Source organism: Sardina pilchardus, chromosome 22 (genome assembly GCF_963854185.1).
Source record: "Sardina pilchardus chromosome 22, fSarPil1.1, whole genome shotgun sequence".
NCBI lineage: Eukaryota > Metazoa > Chordata > Actinopteri > Clupeiformes > Clupeidae > Sardina > Sardina pilchardus.
Window position 1 is genome coordinate 11,823,493 of NC_085015.1, and position 15,000 is coordinate 11,838,492.

General features: G+C 47.1%; 1 protein-coding gene across 1 annotated transcript in view; it reads right to left on the reverse strand.

The window, feature by feature from the left end:
- Positions 1 to 15,000, reverse strand: part of ttyh2 (tweety family member 2) — a 95,802-nt gene that overhangs the window by 68,684 nt on the left and 12,118 nt on the right. The window contains exon 2 of the mRNA XM_062525974.1: positions 5,659 to 5,834. Within this exon, the coding sequence (XP_062381958.1) occupies positions 5,659 to 5,834 (176 nt within the window). The remainder of the gene's footprint in view (positions 1 to 5,658; positions 5,835 to 15,000) is intronic.

Consider the following 15,000-nt stretch of genomic DNA (forward strand, 5'->3'; position numbering starts at 1 on the left):
TAGAAAGTCTCAGTGCATGTCGGCACAATTCTTCCCCTTAGAATTGTTCTAGAGGTTCTATCTGACATTTTGGTCAAAATTAAGTCATTGACATATTCCTATTCTGTGACAAGTTAGTGAGGTGAGGTGAGGTGTTTCTTGAAACTGTACGCATTTTCGCACATTATACCTAAAGAGTTGTGTTCCACTTATCAATACAACTCTATGGAACTCTAAAACGTTGAAGCTGAATATCTCAGAACTACTCAGAAAGCAGTTAAAGCCCTATAATTCTAATGGAATGACATGTGCTGAGGCCTCTTAGCGTTCTCTCAACCAAAGGAGGAGAAGAAGAGCTGCAGTTTTCTCATTTCAGACAGAGTGATGACGGCTGGAAATACAACACGGGGGCGCAGAATCCACAGGACTTAAAGAGGAACAATGCAGGATTGGCGATTTCATCTCTGGTTTCGGTTTCGTTTTTCGTTTTCGCTCGTTTTATGCTTGCATATTTCTCTGCAGAGCTTCCCCGACAGCTTTAGCGTGTATATTTATACATATATAGGCTATATATAAATATATAAATTGCAAGCGTGGTTCTTCTTGTTCCTTTCGCGTCTCTGACTTCCAGATGTAAACAGCAAACGATCGTTTATCAGAAAGTTGCAAGGTTGTAATAGCGGATAGGGACACCAGGGGCGGGAGGAAATGTGACTGTTTTCGATAAAACTGGTCAGTCAAGCAAAACAACGATTTCTAAGCGATTTTATGACTATGAAAAAGTTGCATAGGGTCTCTTTAACATTTAAATTCTTTGAGAGTCTGTGAGAGACACAGCCAGAGACAGAAATGGAGAGAAACACAGTGCATTATGGCCATAACAGCATTCCGAGCGCTAACCAGGGAGCGCACCACTGCACTTAACCCTACAATATGCCTTGTCTCTGCGGAGAGGAGCGGGAACACCAGCAACTAGGATAATTTAATATATACAGCACACTTCTACCACATGGGCAGCCATCACGGGACGAGAGAGAGCGGGGGAAAAAAATAGATCCTTACGGGCACAGGGCCATACACACACACACACACACACACAGCCTCTCCTCTCTGTTTCTTTCTCACTCACTCATTCACTCACTCACATGGATACACACATCGACACACAATCCGACACACACACACACACACACACACACACACACTGTCTCTCCTCTCTGTTTCTTTCTCACTCACTCTCATTCACTCAATCACATGGATACACACATCAACACACAATCCAACACACACATCGACAACGACACACACACACACACACATACACACACACACACACACACACACACACACACACACACAGCCTCTCCTCTCTGTTTCTTTCTCACTCACTCATTCACTCTCTCACATGGATACACACATCGACACACAATCCGACACACACATCGACAACGACACACACACACACACACACACACACACACACACACACACACACACACAGCCTCTCCTCTCTGTTTCTGTTTCTTTCTCACTCACTCATTCAGTCTCTCACATAGATACACACATCGACACACAATCCGACACACACATCGACATCGACAACGACACACACACACACACACACACACACAAAGAGCTTTAGGGACACAGACACACAACCACCCCAACAGTAAAAATGTAATTTCCCTCCCCATGTGTGTGTGTGCTGCTCTCCTCCCTTTGTGACTCTGTGAGGAGAACTGAGATGATGTAACGGCCAAGCTGTGCTCTCTGAGCTCCAGGCCAATACGTTTGGGTGTCCTTGGGTTACACATATGGTTTTTGATTTGTTTTCTGATTTGCAGAAAATCCCCCGCAAGCAGCATCAGCACAAAGACTACTACCAGCACTATTAGCTTAGCTTAGCATAGCATCAGCATTATCATTAGCATAACGATAAAAATCGAATGTTCAAAACATTAATCAACATCAAAGAGTTTTTGTTTTTTTCCAGGCAACATAATCAAATGGCTATCGTGACTCTTCAGTGTACTCTGATGCAATGTCCTGAGGGAATACTTCAGCGGACTTTCAATTATGTCGAGCAGAATTTGAAAGGATTAAATTACCTCAACACATCAAGTCATCCTCTAAACAGACTTGATAATACCTTAAAACAGACATAGTTTGTCCAGTGTTTAGACTTCACAAAGCCAAGTTCTGTGACCTTGTGCAAAACAAAGCTAATTTGAAACAGGCTCAGCAAATGAGGCCGCACATAGGTGATGCTATGAGCTCAACAATGACAACAGCACCCAATGATAATTACTCAGCTAAGCAAACCTTCGGTATAGATTCATATCAGCCAATTTATGAGATAATATCCATTGAAAATGTTTTGCCTGCATTTGGGTCTGGCCTCGGACCACTGTACATTTTGAAAACACTGCCCTGAATCTGGCAGATGGCAACTAAACCAATCACAACGCAGAGATGTGTTTTGAATCAACGCGGGCGAGGCAGAGGGCTCTGGGGCGGGGTTTTGAGGGAGCGTTGGCCTATAGGCACAGACACGGTTTGAAAGACAACGGGTTGTGCTCATCAACAATGTTCCGTTGTATCCATTCATCGAGGCCAGACTAAATTAAACATCCAATCCATTTAGGCTGGTTTATCAGGCTAACAGCAACCATGAATGCTTGAATGCTAAGCTCACAGACAGCCCGGATGGGCAAAGCTAATAGCTTAACACACGCTGATGAAATGAGGCCAAGTCAGAGGATGCTACGCTAACACTGTGGGAAACAGTGACTGGGACTGTCCCTCATGGCCAGTGACACGGCCGGCAGGGTCGTGGGGGTAGTTGTTAGGGAGGGTGGGGGTAGTTGTTGAGGGGGATTCTCTGGTATGTCTGCATATCTTGGGATTTGCTGAACTAAGCGGTCAGACCCCTGGCAATGCTATGGCCTCGCATTCAGGCCGGGGCTCTTCTCTCTCAGACTGTGGCGACAAGATCAACAATGAGTCAGTCAGCCAGACAGCCAGACTACAGACTGCAAGCTCTACTACTAGGGGAGACATACTTGTGATGTTTGTCATTCACTGCACTGCACTGGACTGGGCTAGACTGTCCTCGTGCCACCCGAAGGCATTCTGCCTAGCAAGGCGATAGTAGAAAATAAATGTGTGGTATTTTACGAGGCTGTCTTTCCACTACGAATCTGAGTCTAATGTGAGGGATGATCCGTCTGAAAGACAAGTTAGGTTTCTGTCGTGGCAAAATGGGAATAAAAAACAAATGCTCTAATAAATAGCTAGAAAAATAGGGTAGTGTAGGATAGAGGGTGCATACCGTCCATAGGGTAGTGTAGGATAGAGGGTGCATACCCTCCATAGGGTAGTGTAGGATAGAGGGTGACTATTGCATACCCTCATATAGGGCTGGACTGGGACAAAAAAAATCGTCCCTGGAATATTTGGTCCAAGCGGCCCTCCTATTGGTTAGACATACAATCCTAGCAGTACCCTTAAATGTGTGTGTGTGTGTGTGTGTGTGTGTGTGTGTCTATTGATCTACTTGCCTGAGAGCACGGCAGGTGGATAAGGGAATGACTGGTGGCTACCCTCATACTGTACAACTGTGCTTTTTTTGTAGATCACTGAAGAAACAGGTCACCAAAAAGCCTTCACAAACTAGAAAAAAAAAGGACCAGCGAGAAGCAAGGAGGAAGGAGGAAGAAGGAAGCAGGTCGGTGTGCTATGTGGCACACGGAGGAAATGAGGTCGAACTCTTGGGCTCGCTGTCCTCTAACCTGTCCTGTTAACCTCCATTCCATCTCCCCACCAGCCTGCCATTAAATCTCACAGCACATCCCTACAACATTACTGGGTTTCTACTCAAGCGAGACAGTGAGTGGCTCTCAAACACTCTCCTCGATCCTCGTGGGGCGTTCCCACTGATCTATAACTAACACTGGATAGACTATCCCATTGTTGCCGCCCCATCATTCTCTATCTAGATCAGTGAGGAGGAGGATCGAGGAAGGAAGGGGGGGTGTATAAAACACCAAATGAGAGGCACCCATTGACTAAGCTCTATAGCCCAATACCACGATGTTTCCTCATATGGTCTAAGCCCTGAACCCCCACAGACTTAGTGGATGAAACCCTGTTACATGATTGAGTGTGAGATACTCTGAGGGTTTGAAGTGGACGGAATTGGAATATGAGAACGTGTTGTGACAATCTCTGTTTTATGACGGTTATTTAGTGTTCTTTTACGCCTACGGGCTTCCCTTAATAATTCTCTGATTCACATCATGACACTACGGACTGTGAGTAATTCCCTCTGCAAAGTCTGCACAAATGCAGACTTTTGGAAAATGTGTATAATAAGGGCTCCAAATGTCTGCAAGACAGCCCTTGCGCACATGATGATTTAACAGTGGGACAGCCCTAAGCCCTGTCTGGGTATTTTTGTGTCTGCAATGGCATCCTTACACCAGAAGACTTTAAAAAGATTTGGGAAAGATTCTTGAGAGATTTGGAGGCTTTTAACGAATGCCTCCCCATTCAAACTTTACTCAAAGGACTGCAATCTTTCGAGAATCTTTGCCAAATCTTGTCAACGTCTGGTGTGAGGATGCAGACACGTGTAAGTCGCTTCGGGTTAAACCGTCTTCTAAAGGCAAAGGCGGAAAAGAAAGATGCACAGCTGTGCTGCACCCAGGTGGGAATGCTACACATGGTGGTAGTTGTAGTGAGGCCCCCCATCGTCACTGGAAAAGGAGCTTCATAAATGTAACATGTTATGGGGATTGCTTTGTCACAACCCATACCACATTTGGGTCCAAGTGGGTGCCCAGATTTGAGTCCGATCCGGGTCATTTCCCAATTCCACCCCATCTCCCTCCCACTCCCTTCCTGTCCAGTGTCCTATTACAATAAAAGCAAAAAAAGCCCTAACAACTAAAATGAACGTGTTGTCCCTATCTGGACACAGAGATGTTTTAGGTGTGGTGTGGTTATGGCTTCGAGCTTGTAACCGGAGGGTTAGACAGCTGATGTGCCCTTAAGCAAGGCAACTTACCCTCACTGCTCTGGGTTAGTGTGTGTTCACTTCTCTGTGTATTCACTGTGTGCTGTGTGTGTTGACTAATTCACGAATTGGGATAAATGCAGAGACCGAATTTTCCTCATGGGATCAAAAAATGTATACTATGTCACACAAACAACTAACATGAACGTGTTGTCCCTATCTGGACACAGATAAGTGTAAAAAAAAAAAAAAACAAGTTGTGTTGTTTTGCTAAATACTATATTCATAACCATAACCATAACCATAACCTTAACCATAAAATGTGACGTTAGGGGGCGCTGTGGCGTAACAGGCTACAGCGCTCGTGCCATGTACGAGTCTGAGTGCTCTCTCTACTATCCTGTATGAATAAAGGCAAACCCCCACCCCCCCCCCCAAAAACAAATACACTTAAAAAAAAAAAAAATGACATTGGCCGGGTTTCCCAAAATCGTTAAGAAGCTCTTAAGTCCTAGGAACTTCTTAGGAGCGTTCTTAGAACATTCTTACAACGCTCCTAAGAAGTTCTTAGCACTTAAGAGCTTCTTAACAATTTTGGGAAACCCGGCCATTATTGTTTCTGCAATAAACAGAGCGGCCGCAGCATGGGCTCCCCGTCTCACCAGCAAATGAGTCCTGCGGCCACGGCGGACCAGGTGACGCAGCAGGAGTTGGGCTTCTTGCTCTCGTCCTCCTCCTCCTCCTTGCGGCAGCAGCACAGGCAGCTGAGGTAGATGGCCAGCCCCAGCAGGTTGATGCCCAGGCCGGCCGCCGCCACGCACGCCAGGAAGATCAGCGTCTGGAGACGGAGAGAGAGAGAGAGAGAGAGAGAGAGAGAGAGCGGGAGGGAGGAGAGAAGGTGGAGGATGGAACGGACGAGAGAGAGGGAAAAGAGGTCAATTGTTTTGTCAATGGTAGGTTTTGTTTTTGGAAATATGTGCTGTTCTCTGAAGAGTTACAACGACAAAGTCAACATTACAAGGCTTATCAATTATAGGTTTTGTTTTTGGGATCAATTGCTCCATTACAAGGTGATTCTCAGTGCAGTGTTCTCCAAGTCACCATTACAAGGATATTCGTGCCATAGAGCGCTTTTCTGTACAGGTGCAGGTTTTCTGTACTTTTTGTGACGTTAAAAACATGGTACAAGCTAACATACCTCTAGCCAAATAAAACAACCCTCTGTTAACGGAACGCACAGTAGGCCTTTAAACCAGGCACACTGATTCATGGACATGTGACTCTCCAGCATCAGTGCATTAAATGCAATCTGCTCAGATCTCTCATATAACAGATTGCTTTCTCCACCCAAAAACAAGTGACTGAATTCCACCCCTTAAAATAGCCCAGGCGTGAATGGGAACAATAGCTCAGCCTACTTACTGCTCACTGTAGGAAGCGGCAGTCTAAAAACGGCCATGCCATTTGATGAAACGGCCAAGAAAACCACTCTACTTTCCTCTCCTCTTAAACACACACGCACACACACACACGGCACACACGACACACATGACATGACACACACACAAACAGGTTCGTACGCAGTTTTGCATCAGGAAGAGTAATGCATTCTCCTCATTTGCCTGTTCCGGTGTGGTTATCTGATGCCATCTCTCCATGCAGTCCGAAGAAGAAGAGGACAAGACAACAGGACTGTGGCCACCCACTCAACAGGCCTCATCCTGTTCCCTCTTACTCCCTCAACAGACTCATATGTGGGATTTGAAAAGCCCAAAGGCCCAAGAGTGGTGGATAATATTATATAGAAGATGCTGGCAGTGCTGGTGTCTTTAATTGCTGTTATGAATGGGCTATACCTATGGTGGAACATGCAATTTAATAAAGCAATGAATGATGTTTCAGCTTTGAAAAAGTATGGTGTGCTAGTTAGGGAGTTTTAGGGTGGATAGGGTTTAAGAGTTCTGTTTTGAGTTGCCTTGTTTACTGATAACATCAACTATTCCAGAACAATTCCAATCAATGAAGCATTGTTTAAAAACTCTCTCAGTAGCCAGTGAAGTCTCAAGAAATTCTCATAGATTCTCAATTCTCGAGTGTTCCCTTCACTCGTAGCCACAGCAACCAGCTTTGTCAGCGCATTAACTCTCCGACTCTGTGAAAACACTGAGCTCTCTCTGGGGGCACACCTGAAGCGACGCATCTGAATGACTATCTGTGCGGCGGGATGCTAACTCAGCTAACCCAGCAAGAGTCTCTCCACACGCCCAGTAGCGAAGGCTTTACACTCAACGGAGCTACGCTATGGGAGATGTCATGGGGTATCATGCAAAGCTCCACTCGAAGGAGGAAAAATGCTTACTTGGGGGAAAAAAAATAAAAATAAAGCATATATGGATAAGCTGCTTGGGTTACCAAAAAAGTAAGCCAGCCAAAGGATATCTGCATACTTTTTCAATAATCATGACTCTTGCTTAGCCTACTTCTTTGGCCAACCAAGCCTTGCTTTATATACATTATATTCATCCAGAATACAGTATACTATGTGCACTGTGTACAGTATACAATACGTGGGTGTATAGTACAGTATACTGTATTAATGGATGATCTAGTCTAGTATAAATAAATAAAAGAAACCTTGCTGAGAACTGGAGCTGAACCAGGCCATTGGTGCCCAGCGTTAAGCCCTTGCTGTTGGCACTCCGTGCCCACTGGTGCCCATGTAACCCCTCATCTCCTCTTGGCAACCCCGCTCGTCCCACAGACTCACCATCTGCTGCAGGGGGGACACGGTGGGCGAGAGTGGGCGCGGGCGAGGGGGGTGGTGGCGGTGCCCACTGGCCCGATTAATGGCCGCCACGTCTCACCCACCGAGGGGCCAGACAGCTCTTTCAAGATGGAGATTTCAATTGCTTTGTCTGACATTTATTTTTCCGATTGACATTTGATTTTTTTTTTTTTTTTTTCTTTTTTTTTTTTTGTTCACGCACGGTGGTGTTGAAACACTCCATCGTCCTCTCATCCCACATCACTGAAGGTGGTCACGACTAGTATCCAAAAAATGTGAGCCAGAATGTTTACTATTTATGAGTGCGGTATCTGCCAGCAATGTAATTGGATAAAAGGGACTGCTAAATGACAATATGGGAACTTAACCCAAATACATACAAAATGATGGAGAGCTAAACCCAGTGGGGGAAACCGAACGTACGCAGTGCAGACAGCAAGGCTGCTGATGGGTGGTTGGAGTCGCCTATAGTCACGCTGCTGGCCATCATGTAGACATCTCACACACACACACACACACACACACACACACACACACACACACACACACACGCAGGGAAATAAATCAGACGCTTGAGGAACCTCCCTGCAGGAGAGATATATGGACGTCTACCTATTACAGTGGCTATAATGTGTGTGCAAATCGGTGTGTGTGTGTGTGTGTGTGTGTGTGTGTGTTAATGGGGCTGTTTGACTGGGTGGAGGAGGGGTGTTAATTCAATACCAATGGGAGGTGTTGCAGTAAAAGGTAGGGGGAAGGGGATTGGGCGTGAGTGGTAATAACTGAGGAAAATCATTTCTGTGGTGTGGTCTAGCTGTCTGTGTGTGTGTGTGTGTGTGTGTGTGTGTGTGTGTGTGTGTGTGTGTGTGTGTCTGTGTGTGTGTGCTGATGGAAAAAATGGGATGCTCCTGCGCTAGTTGAAAAAGGGGGGAAAGGCACACAGCCAGGGAGAGAACTAATCACCCTCAGCACCCACACACACTCACACACACACACACATACACACCCAACACACACACACACACACACACACACACACACACACACACACACACACACACACACACACACACACACACACACACACACACACACACACACACACACACACACACACACACACACACACACACACACACACACACACACACACACACACACACGCGCATCCCTCCCTGTCCTCCTGTCTCCTCCTGGCATTGCTATGGCAACCCCAGGTTGTTGGGTGCTCTCTCTCTCTCCCTCCCTCGTCGGACGCGTCTGAAAAGGGGGAATTATGCCGGTCTATTTAAATTAGGCAGCATGTGACGGGCCCAGCCTGAGCCACACTGCACCGGTCTCATGACTCCACACACACACACAGTCGCACACACACACACGCGCAAACACACACACGCACACACACACACACACACACTCAACAACCTAGAGTTAAGGACACATGGAACACAAGAGAGGACAGAGAGAGAAGGAGAAATGAAAGAAGGAGTGAGAGAGAGAAAAAAAGAGAGGGGGAGTAGAAAGGAGAAAAAACGATATACACAAGAAACACGAGACTATTAAGTGGGAACGTCAAAACCGTTGATGACAAACCAACTGTGAGCGTACCCACACCAAGGACACGATTACTGCTCTGTAGTGCTTCACACTGAGTTTGAAATTGTATCATCTCATTGAGGTCAGCGCTGTTCTGCTTTTATCAGAACTACTATTTAGCTGTCATTCCAGCTTACCCAGTCCCCTGTGTGTGTGTGTGTGTGTGTGTGTGTGTGTGTGTGCAGGCGTGCCCATGGAGCTACTTTGAATTGAAATTTGTATAAAGGAAAATGTTCTCTTTCCCTCCACCCTCTTCCTCTCTCCATCCCTCTCTCTCTCTCTCTCTCTCTCCCTGTCTCATTTCATTCCATCTTGTTTTCACACACACACACACACACACAGAGAGAGTGAGAGAGAGAGACACACACACACACACAGAGAGAGAGTGACAGAGACACACACACACACACACAGTGGGGGGGATGTCAATAGGGCGCGCAGGTTTTTGTCTGATCCATTATCAAACGTGGATTCCGGAACGCCACGCAACAATCGGATCTGTTCTGGAATGCGAGCGCTTTCACAGGGAGCAGGGGAGCTCCAGCAAGACCACTCAGCCATGAACGCTCACCCCCCCCTCATCCATGCCTCCATCCTGAAACCCCACTCACCCCACCCCACCCCACCCCCCGACCTGCCCTGCCCTGCCCTGCCCTGCCCTGTTCCTTAGCGCTCCCTCAGCGCCCCTCCATGCTCCTAAGCGCCCTCCTCAGTGCCCCCCCTGCCTCCCCTTGCCCCCCCCCCCCCCCCCCCCCCCCAGCGGAGCTCTTCAGCGCTCTCACACACGGCATGAGTGGGCGTGCGAAAATAATGACAACATGAATTATGGATCACCTGTGCTCCTCGCTACAGAACAGAACAGAACAGAGAACAGAATAGAACAGAGAGAAGAGACAGACACAGAGAAGAGAGGAAGAGAGAGAGAGAGAGAGAGAGAGAGAGAAAGAAAGAGAGTGTAGAGGGTAGAGGAAAGAAGACAAAGGCAGCAGGAAGGGGGAGAGAGGGGAGTATGCATGCTCTTACGCTCACACACATGCTCTTGCTCACACACACACACACACACACACACACACACACACACGCACACACACACACACACACACACATTATCGGGCGGGCTCAGGAAGCGAGCTCTCACCAGTCCGGTATCTGGGCACGGTCGATTGCCCTGATCTGTGAGACACAGCAGGGGCTGGGCTGGGGTAACTCAACACCTTCACCCCCTCATGTACAGCCAGAATAGCGGACACGGTTCATGCAGTGCCATCCCATTATCAACCCCCCCCAACACACACACACACACACACACACACACACACACACACACACACACACACACACACACACACACACACACACACACACACACACACACACACACACACACACACACACACACACACACACACACACACACACACACACACACACACACACACACACACACACAGAGACGCACACACACACGCACACACACGCACACACACACACGCCCACACACACACACCTCATGGATGAAATACTACACCACTATCATTTTCCATCCAGTGGATGAAACCATCTGACAAGTGAGCACATGTAAATGTCTCAATATTCCAACAAGGTCCATACCTCCACACCTCTCCTATGGAGCCCTATGGATACAAGCATCTGCTACATAACGCTAGTGTACATTTCATTTAAGTGTGACATTAATGTACATTTCAGTGTGTTTTTCTACTGACTGTAAATGGCAAAAAATAAACACTTGACTTGACTTGACTTGGAGGTGAATGGAGAAGATAGGATTATAATGTTGCATAATGTTATAATGTGTACTTTACTTAACACACCAAAGCAGTGTGTTCATTCATTCACTCCTCCATCTTTTTGGTGTGTTCATCAGAGGGGTCAGGGATGCCGTGTTTAGTCCATCTGAATGCGTGTCTTTGTTGGTCCCTTTGTCTCTGGACGGGGCTATTGTTTCCTCTCTCTCTCTGCTGAGTGTCTCTCCTCTGTCCTGCACTACCCTCTCTCTAGAAGGGGGCAGACCAGGGCAGAGAGAGAGAGAGAGAGGTGGGGGGAGAATGTGTGTGTGTGTGTGTGTGTGTGTGTGTGTGTGTGTGTGTGTGTGTGTGTGTGTGTGTGTGTGTGTGTGTGTGTGTGTGTGTGTGTGTGTGTGTGTGTGTGTGAAAGAGAGAGTGAGAGACTGAGAGAGAGAGGAAGAGGGAGTGTTTGTGTGCGTATGTGTGTGTGTGAGAGAGAGAGAGAGAAAGAAAGTGAGAGTGTGAGAGTGTGAAAAAGCGAGATAAATCCAATCCCACTCTGAGCCAGTGGAGGAGAGTGCAATACTGTAGGTTTGGGGAGAAAAACAAAGGGGTCCAAACAAGCACGAGCAAGCACACACACACACACACACACACACACACACACACACATACACACACATATTTCTGTGGGAGAATGCTTCTGGGAATACAAGGTTTCCTCTTTAAATGTCAATAAGAATACAGACACGCACAGAAACAAACACACACACACACATACTGTATATGTATAACAGAAATAGAACACTGAAATCAAATGAATCTGGAAAACAAAGACGAAGGACCATAAGTCACACAGGATGAAAGATGACACTTGGTTAGACACAATTGTGTGCTGCGCGCGCACACACACACACACACACACACACACACACACACACACACACACACACACACACACACACACACACACACACACACACACACACACACACACACACACACACACACACACACACACACACACACACACACACACACACACACACACACACACACACCAAGGCCAGTGTGATCTCTGAGGGCCTCTCGGGCCTCCGTGCAGAATGGACTGATCAGCATCTGCCTCAGACTGCTAATTAAGGCCAGTCGGTAACGAGGCCCGGCGGATCATGCCCACCTGAGTGCTGAGTCTGGACACTACTGCAGCAAAAGTGCCACTCTGGCAACAACAGCACAACTCCATCAGCTCAAAGTTCTGCTGCTGCAGTTCTTATAAGGGAGTCTGTGTGTGTCTATCACAACATGACACACACACACACACACACTGAGACACTCAGACACACGCACACACACTCAGACACAAGTGGTTTTCAACGATTTCCTACAGCAGCTCTCATGAGTCAATCTCTGTCTCGTCTCAAACACACACACACACACACACACACAACCACACTAACAGACGGTGGTTATCAGAGTTCTCCTTTTTCAATTCTCACTCGTCAGTATGTGTCTCTCCCACTCTCACACACATTCCCACACACACACTCACATATACACACGTCGTACACACACACCACATTACGTCCTATAAGCCATCTAAATTCACTGCAAGCCCTTAAATAGGATTTTGTCACGTCGGCCTACATTTATCGGCGGCAGCCTTACTGTAAAGGCGTTCCCTGTGAATCTCGACGCCGACAGGAAGTGTTCTCCGGCTCAGCGAGAGTAAAAAAGACGGCAGTGCGCGTGTCTCACAATACGTCGGCAGATTCATGTTCTTACTTCACCCTTATCTCTCCAGAGACAAGAATTCTGCACTTGAGCGTCTTATCTACGGGCAAAACGCTTCTCGGAACTCAGCCCCACACACACACACACACACACACACACACACACACACAGAGATACACATACACACGTATCAAAAGGCGAGAAGTGTGTGAGGCTGTGTGAGGTGTGTGTTAATAAATCATTGTGAGAAAGGATGTCGGGCGGCGAACGCGGGTTCTAAATATGGAACGCGGAACAAGGCCCCCCTTTTTTTCTTCGCAGCTTAACGTTTTTAACGCCGTGGCGTGCGTCATTGCCATTGGGTTCTATGGACGTAGAGAACAGAGGTTGCGTGATGGCGCCCATACATCACGCCATTATCACCCAGAACCAGAGAGAGCTGCTGGCTGGAGTCTTTAAGGCTTTAAGGAGTTAAAGGGTGATCATTTTTCATGGAGAAGCCCAGGAGGACACACACACACACACACACACACACACACACACACACACACACACACACACACACACACACATACACAGAGACACACACACACACACACACACACAGACACAGACATGCACACACACACACACAAACACACACACACACACACACACACACACACACACACACACTCACACACACACACACAGACACAGACACAGACACACACACACACACACACACACACACACATCGCGTTATCTCCTTGTGGCAGTGCAATCAGTTCACTTAGAATATATCTGAAGCTCAATGTGTGGCAATTAGAGGAACACATTAATTTTACTCAGGAAGCACACTAACACTACTGATGAAAATCTGTATATTTGCTTTGGATAATAGTATCTTAACTAAAATAACAAAAATGTTCTCTGAGAGAGTGCGCTCTGAGAGCGTATATAGAAATATGCCAACACTTAAATCCAGACATATAAAAAAACACTCACACTTAAAACACACACGCCTCCATACACACAAAGGCTGCTTCACCACACGCACACGCACACACACACACACACAGACACACACATGCACACACACAGAGAGAGACACACACACACACACACACACACACAAACGCATTCTCAGAAAAATGCACTCTTTGGGAGACTGCAGGTCTAAAGTATGGCTGCCCCTGAGTGAACCCTTCTTTTTAAAGCAGTCTTTTCAAACGTCCATCAGCCCTGTCCGTGAAAAGGCTTCCTTATAGACTGGACGTGAATGGAAGGGCCAGTGGCCTCTCTCTCCAGACTTCTTGGACAGACAGAACCCTGCACAATTTCGGAGTCTGGTCCTGTCGATTCACACACTGCCTACGAGCGCAGCCAGACAGACACGGACACGACGGAGAAAAGAACTCTTTAAAAGCCTTCGCCATTCTAATCCACTCCCTGAGCACTCGACAGCCTACTTCACTTGGCATATTTGAGGGAGAGATGATTGACAGACTGAACTTTTTTGCACTATGACAAAAAGAAATATCAGAGCTACAATCACACAAGTGTTTTTGTGTAACTCTGTATTCCAATCTGGCAGTAACACCAAAAAAAACCCTCCAAAGGCAACTCTCTCCAAACGCAACTCTCTCTAGGGATATAACAGTAGCTTTTGCCAGGATCGCAACTTCAACAAAACGGCAGAGATTTTCCTTTTTTTTTTTGACGACGAGCGAACGCGACAATTCCTTCGCCGCATCCTCTGAATCACTCGGGAGATCCTCTGACGTGCCTACCCCTGCGGTGCCTCATCCATGGAGTCACGCGTGCAGATGAACCAGTCTTGGCGCGCATACATGATGGCAGCTTTGATCTTATGGCTCCATGCATTAGCACATGAGGGAGAGAGGGATCACAGGGAATGAGGGAGAGGGTGACAGAGGAAGGAGACGGAGAGGGAGATAGGAGACGAGGGAACGAGGGAACGAGTTGGAGAGGGGGATAGGACACACACAATGCTAGGAGACGAGGGAACGAGTGTGTCCACCAGGGCTGACAAGGACTGGGGTGAAGGGAGTGGTAGAGTGGGGAGAAAGAGAAAGAGAGAGAGGAGTGTGAGTGAAAGAGGGAAAAAGAGAGAAAAAGAGAGGGTGGAGGAGAGAAAGAGA